This window comes from Protopterus annectens, chromosome 4.part1, assembly GCF_019279795.1.
Source record: "Protopterus annectens isolate FY-2018-M chromosome 4.part1, PAN1.0, whole genome shotgun sequence".
Lineage (NCBI taxonomy): Eukaryota > Metazoa > Chordata > Ceratodontiformes > Protopteridae > Protopterus > Protopterus annectens.
The window spans coordinates 1,001,697,680-1,001,717,830 of record NC_056734.1 but is presented as its reverse complement, the minus strand read 5'-3'; the positions used below and the strand labels follow the sequence as shown (position 1 = coordinate 1,001,717,830).

The following is a 20,151-nucleotide window of genomic DNA, read 5'->3' as shown; positions in this document are numbered from 1 at the left end:
TAAATTCCAGGAAGCGCTGGACCTGGGAGTTTGTACTTGAGTATGTTTCCCAGGTAATGGTAGGGTAATTGAAATCGCCCAATATCAGGGTGTTCGGTAGGACCTTCTTGTTTTCCAGTGTCTACAGAAAGGCGGAGTGATGGTCTTGGGTCATGGAGGGTGATTTGTAGCAGGCCACAATTTGCATTGCAGATTTGCCCGATGTTAGTTGCACATGGATGATCTCAGAGGTATAATGCTGTGCGACTAACCTGGAGGTGTAGGTATCCTTGATGAATATGGATACACCCCCTCCTTTTGTGTTCCGGTCCATGTTCTGTGGCCGAAATGTGTGGTATGAGTTATAGCCCAGTAGTGCTGGGGTGCTCTGTGGAGCCTTGAACCAGGTTTCAGTTACTGCACAGACGACGTCAACGTTCTCCATACTGAGGAGTGCTTCGAGTGCGTGCATTTTGAGATTTAAAACCCTGGCATTGAGTAGCATAACCCTCATTTTTTTTTTATTTGTGCTGTTTACAGAGGTGGATTTGACTTTTGAGCCTTGCCTAAAAAAGGCACTATGTGGGCAGCAAGAGCCTTGGCCTGTATTTGAGAGCCTAGGTGACAGGTACAAGCCGTCTCTTGCGAAGCAACGTGGCTTGTCGAGCATGTCGTCCCAGGCTGGCAGACACTGGATCCCCTTTGAATGACACCAGAAGCTTAGCTAATTGTTGAAATTGATCATTTTTTCTTTATACTGTGGTATCAATCTTGGTGATGGCAGGATGCTACTCAGGGTCATACCCGCCTGGGCTACATGATCAGAGAGTCCTTCCATGTCTCTTTTAATGTAGTCCAGGGAGGTACATCTCAAGTCATTCACACCAATATAAACAATGACAGAGTCATATTTGTACTTCTTCTGGAGTGACCTGAGTGCTTGTGTTCATAGGTTCATAGGTAGGTACTAGGCTATCCGCCCAAGGGCCTACGTAAGCCTAGCCAACAAGGTTCCCTGGCTTACGCCACTCAAGAAAGTTAATTTCCTGTGCCACTGTTGAGCAGATACACAGAAGTGATCCCCAGGGTGTATTTCCTATTTCCCATCCACTCATCAAGATTTTTCTTGGAGTGCTAATGAAAAACTTTGCTTGACATAGATGGGTAGCCTGTTCCAGAGTATGTGAAGTCTCTGGGACAGGAATCTATCCCTCCAGCATCTCCTGTTTATTGTGGTGACAAGGTTTAGGTCCCTAGAGCGTGTACTCGGAGGGATTGGGATTTCTGTTATGTGGTGGATTCTGGTTCCTGACAGGCAGCTAACAGTAACCTTCTCCTTGTCCAGCCTAGTGAGTGGGATGTCAATGTGCCTGACTATAGAGTTGCCTATTACTAGTGTGTTAGGTATGTTATTTCGCCTTAAGGGCTGTGATTGTGCGGCATACAGATTTTGTGTTTTATGTGTTGTCTGGTTTGTGACGGGAGATGCAGGTTTTTTGGGTGTTTGCTTTGGAGGTCTCTGATGCTCTTGCAGGTTTTTATTTAGAGCCTCCGAGTATGATTTTGTGCATTTATGTGTATTTTTTGCCAGTACTGGTTCAGTATGTCTTTGTGAGGCTGGAGGTGTGGTGCAAGAGTTAACCTTCTCCTCATGACTGCCTGTTCCAGTCTTGGGTGGGGAGAACTTAGCATCCAATTTAGCTATATAATTGCATCTGTCGCATATGTTAATGTTTTGTGGTAGGAAGAGAGGGTTGTATGTGTACATGAGGCAATTGTAACATTGCCTCGGGATACCCAGGTGGACTGGAGAGTATACCTGAAATTGCCCTTTGGTCATGCCTGAATATTAGGGTGAGCTGCTTAGTCACTTGGTTGGTGAGGGGTGAATAATGAGCCTTGCCCTACTGGGCAATCAAGTGTCGGGGTATATTAGTGCTTGCTATTAGGTCTGAGCAAGTGCTGGACTGTAGGATTCTTTTTAAGTGCTTATGTTGAGAGTTAGACTACTTTCAAGGGAAAAACTGAAGAGGAGACTTGGTGGAGCCAGGAATAATTTAGCCCTAGCTAACCAGTGCTGCCCGGATGTGCAAAACCATGCAAACGCGTTTTTTACAGCAGGGAAATGAAAGCGATAGAATTTAGCCCAAAATGGCCTATAAACTACTAACTTCTGGGCTGGAACCACTTCTCCAGGGACAGATGGCTGCTCAAAGCTCCCTCTCTCACAAGCGAACAGAGAAACCTCCTTCTATCCAAGCAAGGTCTGGGCAACTCAGAAACTTGTAACACAGCCCTGAATTCAGCACTAGCCTGAAAACTGGACTGTACTAGCTTAGAAAGGTGGGAAACAAGGACATTTTTTTTGAAAAGATAAGGCAAAAAACAGTAAAACAAATAACTTAAAACAGCTTTAAACGACTACAAACAGTAAAACATACACTTAAAAAGCTTTAGATTGCTACAAGCAATCAGAAAAGGTGTTTAAACAAATTAACCAATTAACCAGTAAAAAAATCTCAAAACTGAGCCCTGTTCCTGTAGTCTTCAATCAGACAAGTTCTAATTGCACACTCCTGCCACTGGGGTGCAGGGGAGCCTTCTTCAGAAAAGAAGGCCTGTATTAGTGTTCAAGTTATATAAACAAAGCTACATTCAGCAGGCCTGGATCTAGTCTATGCTACAGCAAACAAGGCACACCAATTTCTATAAGAAATGGTTCAAATATGCAGACACTATAAGCCTTTAACCAGAAATTCCCAGCTCAGAAGGGCAGAGTCCAGCCTCTCCTCCCACAAGAGTGCAGACCACAAACCTTCTTAATGTAAAATAACTGGTCTGAAGCCCAAGTGCTTAAACCAGAACTAATACACTTTTAGAATAACAGACACCGAGCCTTCAATCAGCAGTTCCCAACTTAGAAGTATGTAAGCTACCTGTACTGCCACAACAGTGCAGACCACAAAACTTCTTAATGTAAAACAACTGGTCTGAAGCCCAAGTGCTTAAACCAAAAGGCTTAGAATGATAATTACACCAAGCACTAATAAATACAGTTGAGTACTTTTAAGATGATGCAAAAGCAAAACAAAGTAGGAGTAAACACAGATACAGTGAAAGCAGATGAATGAATTGCAATTTTATTTTTTTTTTTATTTGAGTGAGCAAATGAGATGTGCCCAGGAGGAGTATCCAAATGCAGATTTACAAAAAGAGAGGGCAGTTTCAAAGCCACCAAGATTAACACCAAAATAAAAGCAGGGAGGGTGGTGGGGAACTAAGTCAAAAAACAGCCACAACTTCCAGCTAGATAGTATTCAATGCAACACAAATAAATCAATTTAAATGTTGTATTTGAAAAAAAGTACAGATAAAGATTTACTTAAATTCACTTATGCATCTAGTTGCTTGCAGGTAGGTCTTAGCCGGCCAAAGCTCAGAGTTTAAGCAGCAAATAATCCAAAATGTACCACTTATATAAGGCAGAAACTGAATATCAATGAAGTGAAACTTTTATTTTTATTTATTTATTTATCATTTGTTGAGCGGGAAAGTCCGACTAGGTTCCACAGAGCCTGTTTTCAGCGGAGGCCCGGGGAGAAATGCTCCAGAAACTTCCCCCACTTATCACTGGCTATGTAGAAATTCTAACTAGCACTAAATTCTAACAAGCATTAACTGAAACAACAGAGCCACAGCTTCCAGCTAGATAGTATTCAATGCAACACAAATCAATTTAAATGCTGTATTATTTGAAAAAAGTGCAGATAAAGATTTACTTAAATTCACTTATACATCCAGTTGATTGCAGGTAGGTCTTAGCCCACCAAAGCTCAGAGTTTAACCAGCAAATAATCCAAAATGTAGCCACTTATATAAGGTAGAAACCGAATATCAATGAAGTGAAACTTCCCCCACTTATCAATGGCTATGCAGGAATTCTAACTAGCACTAAATTCTAACAAGGATTAACTGAAAAAAAGACAGAGCCACAACTTCCAGCTAGATCGTATTCAATGCAACACAAATAAATCAATTTAAATACTCTATTATTTGAAAAAAGTGCAGATAAATATTTTCTTAAATTCACTTGTACGTCCAGTTGATTGCATGTAAGTCTTAGCTGGCCAAAGCTCAGAGTTTAAGCAGAAAATAATCCAAAATGTACCACTTTACCACTTGTATAAGGCAGAAACTGAATATCAATGAAGTGAAACTTACCCCACTTATCACTGGCTATGCAGGAATTCTAACTAGCACTAAATTATAACAATCATTAACTGAAAAAACAGAGCCACAGCTTTCAGCTAGATAGTATTCAATACAACACAAATAAATCAGTTTAAATGCTGTATTATTTGAAAAAAGTGCAGCTAAACATTTACTTAAATTCACTTATAAGACCAGTTGATTGCAGGTAGGACTCAGCCAGCCAAAGCTCAGAGTTTAAGCAGAAAATAATCCAAAATGTAGCACTTATACAAGGCAGAAACCGAATATCAATGAAGTGAAACTTCCCTCACTCATCACAGGCTATGCAGGAATTCTAATTAGCACTAAATTCTAACAAGCATTAACTGAAAAAAAGAGCCACAACTTCCAGCTAGATAGCATTCAATGCAACATGAATAAATCAATTTAAATTCTGTATTATTTGAAAAAAGTGCAGATAAAGATTTACTTAAATTCACCTATACATCCAGTTGATTGCAGGTAGGTCTTAGCCCGCCAAAGTTCAGGGTTTTAGCAGAAAATAATCCAAAATGTACCACTTATGTAAGGTAGAAACCGAATATCAATGAAGTGAAACTTCCCCCACTTATCACTGGCTATGCAGGAATTCTAACTAGCACTAAATTCTAACAAGGATTATTAACTGAAAAAACAGAGCCACAACTTGCAGCTAGATAGTATTCAATGCAACACAAATAAATCAATTTAAATGCTGTATGGTGGTGCTGCGGTAGCGTTGTCACCTCACAGTAAGACGCTGTCCTGTTCGATTCTCAGCTAGAGTGTCTTCTGCGTGGAGACAGGCGTGAATGGGCGTACCTTCGTTGAAGGTTGTGCGTCAGGGCTGGTAACTCGGCACGTAAAAATCAACTACCAATCATCAGAGGACCGGAGTTCCGCTGTGGCGACCCCTAACTGGGAAAAGCCGAAAGACACAAACAAAATTATTTGAAAAAAAGTGCAGATAACGATTTACTTAAATTCATTTATACTTCCAGTTCATTGCAGGTAGGTCTTAGCCGGCCAAAGCTCAAAGTTTAAGCAGAAAATAATCCAAAATGTACCACTTGTATAAGGCAGAAACCAAATATCAATGAAGTGAAACTTCCCCACTTAATCACCGGCTAGGCAGAAATTCTAACTAGCACTAAATTCTAACAAGCATTAACTGAAAAACAGAGCCACAATTTCCAGCTAGATAGTATTCAATGCAACACAAATAAATCAATTTAAATGCTGTATTATTTGAAAAAAGTGCAGATAAAGATTTACTTAAATTCACTTATGCGTCCAGTTGATTGCAGGTAGGTCATAGCCAGCCAAAGCTCAGAGTTTAAGCAGAAAATAATCCAAAATGTACCACTTATATAAGGCAGAAACCGAATATCAATGAAGTGAAACTTTCCCCACTAATCACTGGCTATGCAGGAATTCTAGCATTGTCTCACAGCAAGAGGTTCTCCCGTTCGATTCTCGGCTGGAGTGTGAGGAGTGCCTTCTGTGTGGAGTCTGCATGTCCCCCCCATGGTAGAGTGGCGTTCCGAAAGACATGCATGAATGGGCGTGCCTTCGTTGAAGGTTGGGCATCCAGCTGGCAACTTGGCACCGTAAAAACCTACTGCCAGTTATTAGCAGACCGGAGTTCCGCTGTGGCAACCCCTAACAGGGAAAAGCCGAAAGACAAACAACAACAACTAAATTCTAACAGGCATTTACTGAAAAAACAACCACAACTTCCAGCTAGATAGTATTCAATGCAACACAAATAAATCAATTGAAATGCTATATTTGAAAAATGTGCAGATAAAGATTTACTTAAATTCACTTATACTTCCAGTTGATTGCAGGTAGGTCTTAGCCGGCCAAAGCTCAGAGTTTTAGCATAAAATAATTCAAAATGTGCCAGTTGTATAAGGCAGAAACCAAATATCAATGAAGTGAAACTTCCCCAACTTATCACTGGCTAGGCAGGAATTCTAACTAGCACTAAATTCTAACAAGCATTAACTGAAAAAAAAGCCACAACTTCCAGTTAGATAGTATTCAATGCAACACAAATAAATCAATTTAAAAGCTGTATTATTAGAAAAATGTGCAGATAAATATTTACTTAAATTCACTTATACGTCCAGTTGACTGCAGGTAGGTCTTAAACGGCCAAAGCTCAGAGTTTAAGCAAAAAATAATCCAAAATGTACTACTACTATAACTCAGAAACCGAATATCAGTGAAGTGAAACTTCCCCCACTTATCACTGGCTATGCAGGAATTCTAGCATTTTTGCCTCATAGCAAGAGGTTCTCCCGTTCGATTCTTGGCTGGAGTGTGAGGAGTGCCTTCTGTATGGAGTCTGCATGTCTTCCCCATGGTCGAGTGGCGTTCCGAAAGACATGCATGAATGGGCGTGCCTTCGTTGAAGGTTGGGCGTCGGGCTGGCAACTCGGCACCGTAAAAACCTACTGCCAGTCATTAGCGGACCAGAGTTCTACTGTGGCAACCCCTAACTGGGAAAAGCCGAAAGACAAACAACAACAACTAAATTCTAACAGGCATTTACTGAAAAAACAGAACCACAACTTCCAGCTAGATCGTATTCAATGCAACACGAATAAATCAGTTGAAATGATATATTTGAAAAATGTGCAGATAAAGATTTACTTAAATTCACTTGTACATCGAGTTGATTGCAGGTAGGTCTTAGCTGGCCAAAGCTCAGAGTTTTAGCAGAAAATAATTCAAAATGTGCCAGTTCTATACGGCAGAAACCGAATATCAATGAAGTGAAACTTTTCCCACTTATCACTGGCTATGCAGGAAATCTAACTAGCACTAAATTCTAACAAGCATTAACAGTAAAAACAAAGCCACAACTTCCAGCTAGATAGTATTCAGTGCAACACAAAGAAATCAATTTAAATGCTGTATTATTTGAAAAAAGTGCAGATAAAGATTTACTTAAATTCACTTATACGTCCAGTTGACTGCAGGTAGGTCTTAGCAGGCCAAAGCTCAGAGTTTAAGCAAAAAATAATCCAGAATGTAATACTTATATAAGGTAGAAACTGAATATTCGTGAAGTGAAACTTCCCCCACTTATCACTGGCTATGAAGAAATTCTACCTAGCACTAAATTCTAACAAGCATTAACTGAAAAAACATAGCCACAACTTCCAGCCAGATAGTATACAATGCAACACCAATAAATCAATTTTAATGCTGTATTATTTGAAAAAAGTGCAGATAAAGATTTACTTAAATTCACTTATTAGGTCCAGTTGATTGCAGGTAGGTCTTAGCCGGCCACAGCTCAGAGTTTAAGCAGAAAATAATACAAGATGTACCACTTATATAAGGCAGAAACCGAATATCAATGAAGTGAAACATCCCCCACTTATCACTGGATATGCAGGAATTCTAGAATTGTTGCCTCACAGCAAGAGGTTTTCCCGTTCGATTCTCGGCTGGAGTGCGGGGAGTGCCTTCTGTGTGGAGTCTGCATGTCCTCTCCATGGTCGAGTGGTGTTCCAAAAGACATGGGTGAATAGGCATGCCTTCGTTGAAGGATGGGCGTCGAACTGGCAACTTGGCACCGTAAAAATCTATTGCCAATCATTAGCAGACTGGAGTTCCACTGTGGCGACCCCTAACTGGGAAAAGCCGAAAGACAAACAACAACAACTAAATTCTAACAGGCATTAACTGAAAAAACAGAACCACAACTTCCAGCTAGATAGTATTCAATACAACACAAATAAATCAATTTAAATGCTGTATTATTTGAAAAAAAGTGCAGATAACGATTTACTTAAATTCACTTATACTTCCAGTTGATTGCAGGTAGGTCTTAGCCGGCCAAAGCTCAAAGTTTAAACAGAAAATAATCCAAAATGTACCACTTGTATAAGGCAGAAACCAAATATCAAAGAAGTGAAACTTCACCCACTTATCATTGGCTAGGCAGGAATTCTAACTAGCACTAAATTCTAACAAGCATTTACTGAAAAAAAAGCCACAACTTCCAGTTAGATAGTATTCAATGCAACACAAATAAATCAATTTAAATGCTGTATTATTAGAAAAACGTGCAGATAAATATTTACTTAAATTCACTTATACGTCCAGTTGACTGCAGGTAGGTCTTAAATGGCCAAAGCTCAGAGTTTAAGCAGAAAATAATCCAAAATGTACTACTACTGTAACTCAGAAACCGAATATCAGTGAAGTGAAACTTCCCCCACTTATCACTGGCTATGCAGGAATTCTAGCATTTTTGCCTCATAGCAAGAGGTTCTCCCGTTCGATTCTCGGCTGGAGTGTGAGGAGTGCCTTATCACTGGCTAGGCAGGAATTCTAGCTAGCACTAAATTCTAACAAGCATTAACTGAAAAAACAGAGCCACAACTTCCAGCTAGATAATATTCAATGCAACACAAATAAATCAGTTTAAATGCTGTATTATTTGAAAAAAGGGCAGATAAAGATTTACTTAAATTCACTTATACGTCCAGTTGACTGCAGGTAGGTCTTAGCCGGCCAAAGCTCAGAGTTTAAGCAGAAAATAATCCAAAATGTACTACTTCTATAACACAGAAACCGAATATCAATGAAGTGAAATTCCCCCACTTATCACTGGCTATGCAGGAATTCTAGCATTGTTGCCTCACAGCAAGCTGTTCTCCCGTTCAATTCTCGGCTGGAGTGTGAGGAGTGCCTTCTGTGTGGAGTCTGCATGTCCTCCCCATGGTCGAGTGGTGTTCCGAAAGACATGCATGAATGGGCGTGCCTTCATTGAAGGTTGGGAGTCGAGCTGGCAACTCGGCACCGTAAAAATCTACTGCCAGTCATTAGCAGACCGGAGTTCCATTGTGGCGACCCCTAACCAGGAAAAGCCGAAAGCCAAACAACAACAACAACTAAATTCTAACAGGCATTAACTGAAAAAACAGAACCACAACTTCCAGCTAGATAGTATTCAATGCAACACAAATAAATCAATTTAAATGCTATATTATTTGAAAAAATGCATTTAAAGATTTACTTAAATTCACTTAAACATCTAATTGATTGCAGGTAGTTCTTAGCCGGCCAAAGCTCAGAGTTTAAGCAGTAAATAATCCAAAATGTACCACTTACATAAGGCAGAAACCAAATATCAGTGAAGTGAAACTTCCCCCACTTATCACTGGCTATGCAGGAAATCTAACTAGCACTAATTTCTAACAAGCATTAAAAAACAGAGCCACAACTTCCAGCTAGATAGTATTGAATGCAACACAAATACATCAATTTAAATGCTGTATTATTTGAAAAAAGTGCAGATAAAGATTTCTTTAACTTCACTTATACATCCACTTGATTGCAGGTAGGTTGTAGCCGGCCACAGCTTAGAGTTTAAGCAGAAAATAATCCAAAATGTACCACTTACTTAAGGCAGAAACTGAATATCAATGAAGTGAAACTTCACCCACTTATCACTGGATATGCAGGAATTCTAGAGTTGTTGCCTCACAGCAAGAGGCTCTCCTGTTTGATTCTCAGCTGGAGTGCAGGAGTGCCTTCTGTGTGGAGCCTGCATGTCCTCCCCGTGGTCGAGTGGCGTTCCGAAAGACATGAGTGAATGGGCGTGCCTTCGTTGAAGGTTGGGCGTCGAACTGACAACTCAACACCGTAAAAATCTACTGCCAATCATTAGCAGACCGGAGTTCCGCTGTGGCGACCCTAACCGGGAAAAGACAAAAGACAAACGACAACAACTAAATTCTAACAGGCATTAACTGAAAAAACAGAGCCACAACTTCCAGCTAGATAGTATTCAATGCAACACAAAAAAATCAATTTAAATAATGTATTATTTGAAAAAAGTGCAGATAAAAATTTACTTAAATTCACTTATACATCCAGTTGATTGCAGGTAGGTCTTAGCCGGCCAAAGCTCAGAGTTTAAGCAGAAAACAATCCAAAATGTACCAGTTATATAAGGCAGAAACTGAATATCAGTGAAGTTAAACTTCCCCCACTTACCACTGGCTATGCAGGAATTCTGTCTAGCACTAAATTCTAACCAGCATTAACTGAAAAAAAAGCCACAACTTCCAACTAGATAGTATTCAATGCAACACAAATAATCAATTTAAATGATGTATTATTTGAAAAAAGTGCAGATAAAGATTTACTTAAATTCACTTATACATCCAGTTGATTGCAGGTAGGTCTTAGCCGGCCAAAGCTCAGAGTTTAAGCAGAAACAATCCAAAATGTACCACTTATATAAGGCAGAAACCGAATATCAGTGCAATGAAATTCCCCTACTTATCACTGGCTATGCAGGAATTCTAACGAGCACTAAATTCTAACAAGCATTAACTGAAAAAACAGAGCCACAACTTCCAGCTAGATAGTATTGAATGCAACACAAATACATCAATTTAAATGCTGTATTATTTGAAAAAAGTGCAGATAAAGATTTCTTTAACTTTACTTATACGTCCACTTGATTGCAGGTAGGTCGTAGCCGGCCACAGCTTAGAGTTTAAGCAGAAAATAATCCAAAATGTACCACTTACTTAAGGCAGAAACCGAATATCAATGAAGTGAAACTTCCCCCACTTATCACTGGATATGCAGGAATTCTAGAGTTGTTGCCTCACAGCAAGAGGTTCTCCCGTTTGATTCTCAGCTGGAGTGCAGGGAGTGCCTTCTGTGTGGAGCCTGCATGTCCTCCCCGCGGTTGAGTGGCATTCCGAAAGACATGAGTGAATGGGCATGCCTTCGTTGAAGGTTGGGCGTTGAACTGGCAACTCAACACCGTAAAAATCTACTGCCAATCATTAGCAGACTGTAGTTCCGCTGTGGCGACCCCTAACCGGGAAAAGCCAAAAGACGAACAGCAACAACTAAATTCTAACAGGCAATAACTGAAAAAACAGATCCACAACTTCCAGCTATATATATTCAATGCATCACAAATAAATAAATTTAAATGCTGTATTATTTGAAAGAAGTGCAGATAAAGATTTACTTAAATTCACTTAAACATCTAATTGATTGCAGGTAGGTCTTAGCCAGCCAAAGCTCAGAGTTTAAGCAGAAAATAATCCAAAATGTACCACTTACATAAGGCAGAAACCAAATATCAATGAAGTGAAACTTCCCTCACTTATCACTGGCTATGCATGAATTCTAACTAGCACTAAATTCTGACAAGCATTAACTGAAAAAACAGGGCCACAACTTCGAGTTAGATAGTATTTGATGCAACACAAATAAATAATTTAAATACTGTACTATTGAGAAAAGTGCAGATAAAGATTCACTTAAATTCACTTATTCATCCAGTTGATTGCAGGTAGGTGTTAGCCGGCGAAAGCTCAGAGTTTAAGCAGGAAACAATCCAAAATGTACCACTTATATAAGGCAGAAACTGAATATCAGTGCAGTGAAATTTCCCCCCACTTATCACTGTCTATGCAGGAATTCTAACTAGCACTAAATTCTAACAAGCATTAACTGAAAAAAAGTGCCACAACTTCCAGCTAGATAGTATTCAATGCGACACAAATAAATCAATTTAAATAATGTATTTGAAAAAAGTGCAGATAAAGATTTACTTAAATTCACTTATACATCTAGTTGATTGCAGGTATGTCTTAGCCGGACAAAGCTCAGAGTTTAAAAAGAAAATAATCCAAACTGTACCACTTATATAAGGCAGAAACCGAATATCAATGAACTGAAACTTCCCCCACTTATCAGTGGCTATGCAGGAATTCTAACTAGCACTAAATTCTAACAAGCATTAACTGAAAAAGCAGAGCCACAACTTCCAGCTAGAAAGTATTCAATGCAACACAAATAAATCAATGTAAATGCTGTATTATTTGAAAAAGTGCAGATAAAGATTTACTTAAATTCACTTATACATCCACTTTATTGCAGGTAGGTCTTAGCCGGCCAAAACTCAGAGTTTAAGCAGAAAATAATCCAAAATGTACCACTTATATAAGGCAGAAACCGAATATCAATGCAGTGAAACTTCCCCCCACTTATCACTGGCTATTCAGGAATTCTAACTAGCACTAAATTCTAACAAGCATAAACTGAAAAAACAGAGCCACAACATCCAGCTAGATAGTATTCAATGCAACACAAATAAATCAGTTTAAATGCTGTATTTGAAAAAAGTGCAGATAAAGATTTACTTAAATTCACTTATACGTCCAGTTGATTGCAGGTAGGTCTTAGCCCGCCAAAGCTCAGAATTTAAGCAAAAAATAATCCAAAATATACCACTTATATAAGGCAGAAACCGTATATCACTGAAGTGAAACTTCCCCCACTTCTCACTGGCTATGCAGGAATTCTAACTAGCAATAAATTCTAACAAGCATTAACTGAAAAAACAGAGCCACAACTTTCAGTTAGAAAGTATTCAATGCAACACAAATAAATCAATTTAAATGCTGCAGATGAAGATTTACTTAAATTCACTTATACATCCAGTTGATTGCAGGTAGGTCTTAGCCGTCAAAAGCTCAGAGTTTAAGCCAACACACTCAGCCCCTGGACTCACCCCTTCCCCTACTTCTATGTCCTAAGAGGGAACTCCAGTGGTGGGTTTCAGCAGTTCACCTCAACCAAGGAATCCCCCTACAGGTTCCAGCCCCCCTACAACTGGTCTCCTCAGGCACATCAGACTTTGGGTCGGGATGCAGTGTTTCTAATAAACCAGAGTCAATTCTCTGTCCAAGGCAGATTGTCCGACCCAAGACAAAAAGACCATATCAACATCAAGGAAGTGAGGGCATTACTGTTAGCCCTTCTAACATTCAAATCAGTTCTTCAGCCAGGAACCCTAAAAGTAATCACAGACAATATGATTGTCCTGTGGTACATAAACAAGCAAGGGGGAACAAAGTCCTACCCCCTCTACATCCTGGCCATCCAAATATGGAACCTAGCATCATCACTCCAGATCCACCTGGTAGCAGTATATATTCCCTCAACAAAGAATGTCATTGCAGACAAACTCAGCAGAACGTCAGCTCCCCCTCACAAATGGATGCTTCAGTGAGTGGTATTCCTAGACCTTATCCACAAGTAAGGTATTCCACAAGCAGATCTCTTTGCCTTCCCCCAGAACAAGCAGATGGCCAGCTTCTGCACACATCCACAAGCTAGGAAATTGGATGCATTCTCCTTTTCTTGGGAGGGAATGTACTTTTACACCTTCCCTCCCTTCACCCTGATTCAGAAAGTCCTCCTGAAAATACAGAGGGACATACCCAAAATCCTGTTGGTGACCCCATTTTGGCCAAGAGCGCATTTGTTTCCCATCCTCCACTTAACTAGCCAAGGGCAATCATCACAGTTTACCCCACCAAATAGACCTGCTAACACAGGACAGGGGATCCCTATTGTATAATCTGAAACTGACCTTATGGGTGATAGGGTTCTATTCCCCTAGAGACACCTATATTCAGAGGATGTACTCAGTGTTCTGCAGGAGCCAAGAAAACCTAGTACCAGGAGAAATTATGTATCTAAATGGGGCAGATTCTCCAGGTGGTGTCAATGGAAAAACAGGACCCTCTGACTACTTCTGTACCTCTGGTCTTTTCCTGTTTGTGTGAGCTGCTTCACTCAGGACTAACTTACTCCTCAGTCAAAGTCCACTTATCTGCCATCTCTGCTTGTCTGCCTATATCTCCTCCTCTGGTGTCCAGATTGGAAGTCAAGCTTTTTCTGAAAGGGGTACTTCATATCAGACACCCCCCCACAAAACTTATACCCCCTCCTTGGGACCAGAATTTTGTACTAGCAAAACTCACATTGCCACCTTTTGAGCTAGCTCATTCAGTATCCGTGAAACTTTGCACCATGAAAACAGTTCTACTAGTGGCCCTCACCTCTGCCAGGAGGGTATCAGAGATGTACAAGCCCTTATGGCTACCCCTCCTTATTTTCCACAAAGATAGAGTTGCTCCCAGGTCCAACCCTTCCTTCATGCCCAAGGTGGTTAATGAACTCTCGTTAAACCAGACCATTAACCTACCGTTTTTCTACCCTCGTCCATAAAATTCCTCAGAGAGCTCTCTCCATTCCTTAGATGTCCACAGGCAACTGAGGTACTACTTAGACAAAACCAAACCTATTAGAAAGTCTGACCAGTTATTCATCACCTTCTGTGCAAGAGCTCTAAGGAAGGCAGTTTCCAAACAGACCATTTCTTCATGGATTTCAAAATCGATTGGCATGTGCTTATTCCTATCATGGAAAATCTTTGCGTGTCAAGCCTCACTCTACTAGGGCAGCTGCCTCCACAGCTGCCTTTTTCAACTTTTTCAAAGGGATTGACTACTCTTCCATTTTAGAAGCAGCCAGGTGGACCGCTATTCACACTTTTACCAAGTATTACAAACTGGACCTAGCCTTGAGAGCAAGAGCAGGGTTTGCCAAGTCAATTCTCCAAGGCCTCATTGACCACAAAACCCAATCCTCCACAGAGACTCATACCTAAAAGCTTTGGAACTCTCCCTATGGTGATGAATACTGCAACATGAGAATAGAAGGACATAGAACAGTTGTGTAAGAACTTACCATAACCTTAGATGTCCTTCTCGTCCATGTTGCAGTATTCAGTCCCTCCCACCTGCTGCTCTACCTTACCTAACTAACATACCAGGGCCTACCTGTGGGGACATGGTCATTCTCTTTCCCAGTCTCAACACAGCCTACCTACTACCCTAGGTCTAGTCTACATGCAAATGTAAGGGTCTCCCTAGTAGGACCTTCTCTTAACCCACAGGAGTACTACTGTATGTGGCAGTTCATTCTGAAGAGGGTACGTGCAGACGTCACTTTTATACCCTACGTTGGTTAATGGCCCTGACAAGGGACATCACACGTACCCTCCAGGAGCAAAGACTATGGTATACTGGCCAGATGGCGGCGCTGCAGGCAGCAATGTCCCTACTGTAATGAATACTGCAACATGGAAGAGAAGAACATCTAAGGTTATGGTAAGTTCTTACGCAACTATTCTTTTCCACATAAAGACTTTGGCATTCCCAGTCTCATACTACTGCTTTCATACAAATTTTGTTAGACACTGAACCTCTGAGCAGCACTTTTTGGATAAAATCTTGCTTCTGCTTCAGTTTGTCACCAGAATCCTGTGGAAATATTTATATGGAGTGATCTCTACAAACGTACTACTTGTTAATCACGGTGTTCATAGCTGCTTTGCTGTTTCTTTCTTCAAACTCCTTCAGCCTTTCATAGGCTGTAACCAGAATTCTTAAGCCTAGAGCAATGCTAGTTATTCACTGCGCTACACAAAAAAAAAAACTCCTTGATAAAGAAACTCCTACTTTGAGTACAGTTCAAACATAGCCCCCCTCACCCACACCCTAGTGCAGGTGGACTTGATTCTTTCGACAAAACATTGTTCGCAATTAGTACCGAGGTGGTGACTGTTAGAGCTGGTAATTTGCATGATGCTGACTTAAGTGTTAATTTAGAAGTCATGGAAGTTTAGGGGAAAAAATAAAACTTTTGTTAAGTCATCTTTATTGATACTGTAGCTTATTACCATGCAGTAGCCCTCACTATGGGAAATAAGTTATGTTTGTAAGTAAGTTAATAGTTTTGTTTTTCCATGATGCATTATTTAAAATATTTTCCTTTATTTTATGTTGTAGGTTGTATGTGGTCAATTTGTGGGATTCATGACCAAGGCTGGGCAGAAAGACCTGTGTTTGGAAAAATCCGTTACATGAATTATGAAGGGTGCAAGAGAAAGTTTGATGTCACTCAGTTTGAACGCAAGTACAGTCCAAAGAATTTGTGTCCATAGTTTCTTTTTTCTACATTTGTACTGCTGTAACACCATAATCCATTCCTTTTACCCAGAAATAGTTACCCAACTAAACTGAGTAAGAAGTTTAGTATCAGAATTTTACAGAAAAATGCTGTTATCTTTTTGTAATGCTTATCTTTGCGATCCATTTTTGTTTTTAATATTTTTCTAGAGTATTTATTAGTAAAACCATCAGGTTCTTTCTTTTGTATATGAAAAAATGTGGGTTATAAAGGTATTTGAGCTACATATCTGAAATCTGTACTTGTATCTAATTTGTCTTGGAATGTGCAGAATGTGTGTGTTAACCATTTATTCTGTAGTTGAGCCCCTGTTCCCTTACAAGGATCAGGTTAGAGTACTATGAGAAGTTTATTAGACAAAGAAATATGTACTTGCTGTCCTGTGCTGCACAACACCTGCAAACTGTAACTGTATGTTTTGTATCACTGTAGTATGATCTGTTTCTTTTCTGGAAGTAGACTTGAAAAGGAGTGGCTTCCAGTTTGTCTCCTCAGAGAATGCCATTCAGCTGTACTTCCATAATGCTCCTAAGTGAAGTAGGGAAGAAAAGAGAGCACTGCTTCCCCTGCAGATCATCAGTTTTTCAGTTGCAGTGACATTTTCACTTGCAGCACTGCTGTCAGGTTAACATCCTTGTGGTGTGTCCCTTGCAGTAGGAAGCAGCTAATTTTAATACGCCAGTAGTTGGAGTGAGTTTTTTTTTTCTTCTCTTGTGTGTTTATTAATCATAACTTTGTGTAAAACTCCAAGAGTTGCAAAAGTTGAGGATCCAAGAGTTTATACACTCTTGAAGATTGTTGTTAATATTTTGTTTTTTTACAGATTTTCTTTCTTCCTGAAAAATCAGTGAACTTTCATTTTTTTGTATATATTGCTTCAGGAGTAATTGTTACATTTTGTTTGGAGATAGAGAAACATCATTTTGTTTCAGTTTTGGTTTTAATTTCATCCTCAGTCTTGTACCTCCACCTAATTACTTAGTGTCTCATCATTTCTCAGAGAACACAAGTCCAGGGTACCATTTGCTTATTAAATTCAGTGGTGTACCACCCTTCTGACCTGGCTGTGGTGAGATGATCCCTCAATGTTGCTTTGAAGTTATATGTACATATGAACAATTTAGCAGAAAGACAAGTACAAAACAGATTTCACTTGTGCATTGTCTTAGTTATCTGGAGCTCTCCCCCCACCAAAGGATAGACTTAACAGTAGCAAGTGTCATTGTTTCTGTGTAGAGAATCTGGCATACAATGAAGGGCCATGGTATCTGATAACTGGTATTTTGTATTTTCCCCAGTGACCACAGTGCCCCAAATCGAATATTTCCTTTTCCTAGAGTATATTTTCCTCCATACATAATGATCTCCATATACCACATATTAAAGACTTAACAGTTTCTCCTCTTTGTTGGATTTTTGCCCCAGACAGCTTCCTGACTGCACACCATGTTGGGTCTGAATGAAATCTCATGACTTTCATTAAGAATGTTTCTTTTCAAAGAAAACAAGATATTAGTAGCTTGTTTTCCCCCACATCCACTAGAGTCATAATGCTATCCAGACTGAAAATGGAGTTTTTCTATTGTATACTGTCAATTACAGCGACACTTTCTCTCTCAAGGAGCCATAAACTTGAAGTTTTTTGTAGCCTGAGGTAAAGAAACTTGATTGACCACTGAGAGCAGCTTCATTCACTAGCTGAACTTTGTAAACCAGGAAATATATATTATGATGAACTCAGAGGGGAAGAGGGAAGAAAAACGGGACCTAAACCTCACAAAATTTCACTTATATTAGTTTTCTTTTTTATTTCTACAAGCAGTTTTTTTAAAACTACATAACACATAATTAAGAGTAAATTTGTAAGAGGCTGTACAAGCCAGGCACTGACACAGTGAGAATTCTCAAACTTAACAGTATTTCTCACTGTTTCCATGCTCAGTGAATGGAATTTATAATCTGGGGAGACTGGATTGTTTTAGTCTCGTCACCTGTGCAAAAAGTAGTTTTCCAAGAAAGCAAGATCACATCAGGATGTCAGCCCCCATGGCAGCATTTGAGGATTAAAAAAAATGAAATTAAATAACTACTTACTCTACTGCAGGCAGGATTGGATTATGTAGACCATCATGACAAATATTTATTTTTTCAATTTCTGCCTGTGGTGGTCTTTTAACATCCATGAAGAAATGAAAATATTTACAGCGTGACTTAGTATTGTTGTGACACAGTCCTGTATTTGAACACAGTGTATAATGTGAATATCTGTGAGTATAGGAACTACTGGATATCCTTGTGAACAGTAAAAGTGGGTGCAGTTAGCAATGAACAAACTCTCCTACTGAATAACATTAAACTATTTCACCTAAATTTTATAAATGGCCCCACAAAGAGCATGCTTATATTCATCTGCTTTGCCACCTATAGTTTGGACGCCGGCGCTAGTCAGTGTTTACTCTGTGCATATCTGGGTAGAAATATTGACATTCTTTTGTAATTAAAACTTCTAAGACTTACCCTTTTAATATTATTCAGCTGTTTTGTAAAATTAATAAAAAATGGGCATATATTGGTCCAGTTATGTAGACTTTGTTTACCTACAAAACGAGAACCACGTGGAGAAGTTTAGTATTACAAGACGTGATCTTCATTATAGTTCGATATCCATTATATCTAGCATTGCAGTTTTCTGGTCTTGTTTGGTTAATGACACAGTCCCTTTTTTTCCCCATTTCCACTCCATACAGGAAGTCATGGTTGCATACATTTTGTTTTATTTCTCTCCTTGTATGGATATGTTTTTTTTAGTAACCCTGCTGTTCTTCCTTTCCAGGAAAAGCTTCTACTCTAACTTTTATGTTCTGAGAATTTTTAAGCTGTTGGTATGGGGTTCATATTATATGATCGAAAGCTAGAGATAGCGAACAATCTATAATCGAACCCAAATGCACGAAACCACAGAATATGGAAGGAACGGATCAGCAAATTTTTTCCCAGGGAAAAAATTCACTGATCCAAAAAAAATATATATAAGGCAATATAAGGTGGGGGGCTTGGCTCCCACACACACACACGCGCCCCACCTTAAATATACCAACTTCGATATCTCACCACAGTGAAGAAAACTGCAAAGTCCGGAGAACGGCCCAGTGATTTTTTTTCCCTGGGGAAAAAAATTGCTGATCCGTTCCTTCGATATTCTGTGGTTTTCATGCATTTGGATTCGACAAATGAGCATTTGCTATTTCTAGCGTTTGATCACGTAATTGGAACCCGTTGGTATGTAGTAGGTTTGCCCTGAGACCGTTGGTTGACAGGACTCTTGCATTACTTAATCAGAAACTTGTAGACACAGTTACCCTACATTGTTGCTGTTTTTGTACAAGTTGAGTTACTGAATTTCTTTACTTGCATGATTGCTCAGCCTTTGTTAGTAGAATTTCATCTTTTTTTTCTTTCTATATTCCACTGTACTGTGTTAGGTAGATCAGAAGTTTTCAGGCTTCCTCAGCAGTTGAGATTACTTTATTTGACAGCAAATTAGTGATTTCCCCTTTCACTTTCTATTACCTTTCCAGCATAAGATGTTTGGCTTCCTTACTTGTAAATAGTAATAGAATGGGCCATCTGTTCCACTACTTTCTATATACTGATTCCAACAGATCTACATGTGTTGATGTACTCCTAGAATGTCATCTTGTTTTTTTTTGTCAGTCAGTCACAAATGCAAACTGACAGTACCATCAAATTGGTGGTTGTCCTGTATTTGGTACATTATAGGCCCCTTGCCCGGGAATGGCTCAGTATATCTGTGTGTTTCTGGTCATATTGGACTTAAATGGCATTGCCACACTTTGGCTACTCTCGTCGTCTTTTCTCTAAGTAATGAACTTTAGGGTTTTATACTCCTGATTCTGTGCATTGTTTTAATGGGGGATTGTTGTTTTTCTGCAGTTGCTCCTTGCCTAAAGCTTTGGCAGTACCGGATGACAGGTTACCAGCTTTAAAAGGCTTGTAGGTCATGAACTGACTTAAGGGCAACAGTGCCTCTCTGCACCC

General features: G+C 39.6%; 1 protein-coding gene across 1 annotated transcript in view; it reads left to right on the top strand.

The window, feature by feature from the left end:
• Window positions 1–19,236, top strand: part of LOC122801155 (deoxyribodipyrimidine photo-lyase-like) — a 435,348-nt gene extending 416,112 nt beyond the window's left edge. The window contains exon 10 of the mRNA XM_044070713.1: window positions 15,912–19,236. Coding sequence (XP_043926648.1) covers window positions 15,912–16,066 — 155 coding nt within the window. The 3' untranslated portion in view covers window positions 16,067–19,236. The remainder of the gene's footprint in view (window positions 1–15,911) is intronic.
• Window positions 19,237–20,151: the final 915 nt, after the last annotated feature.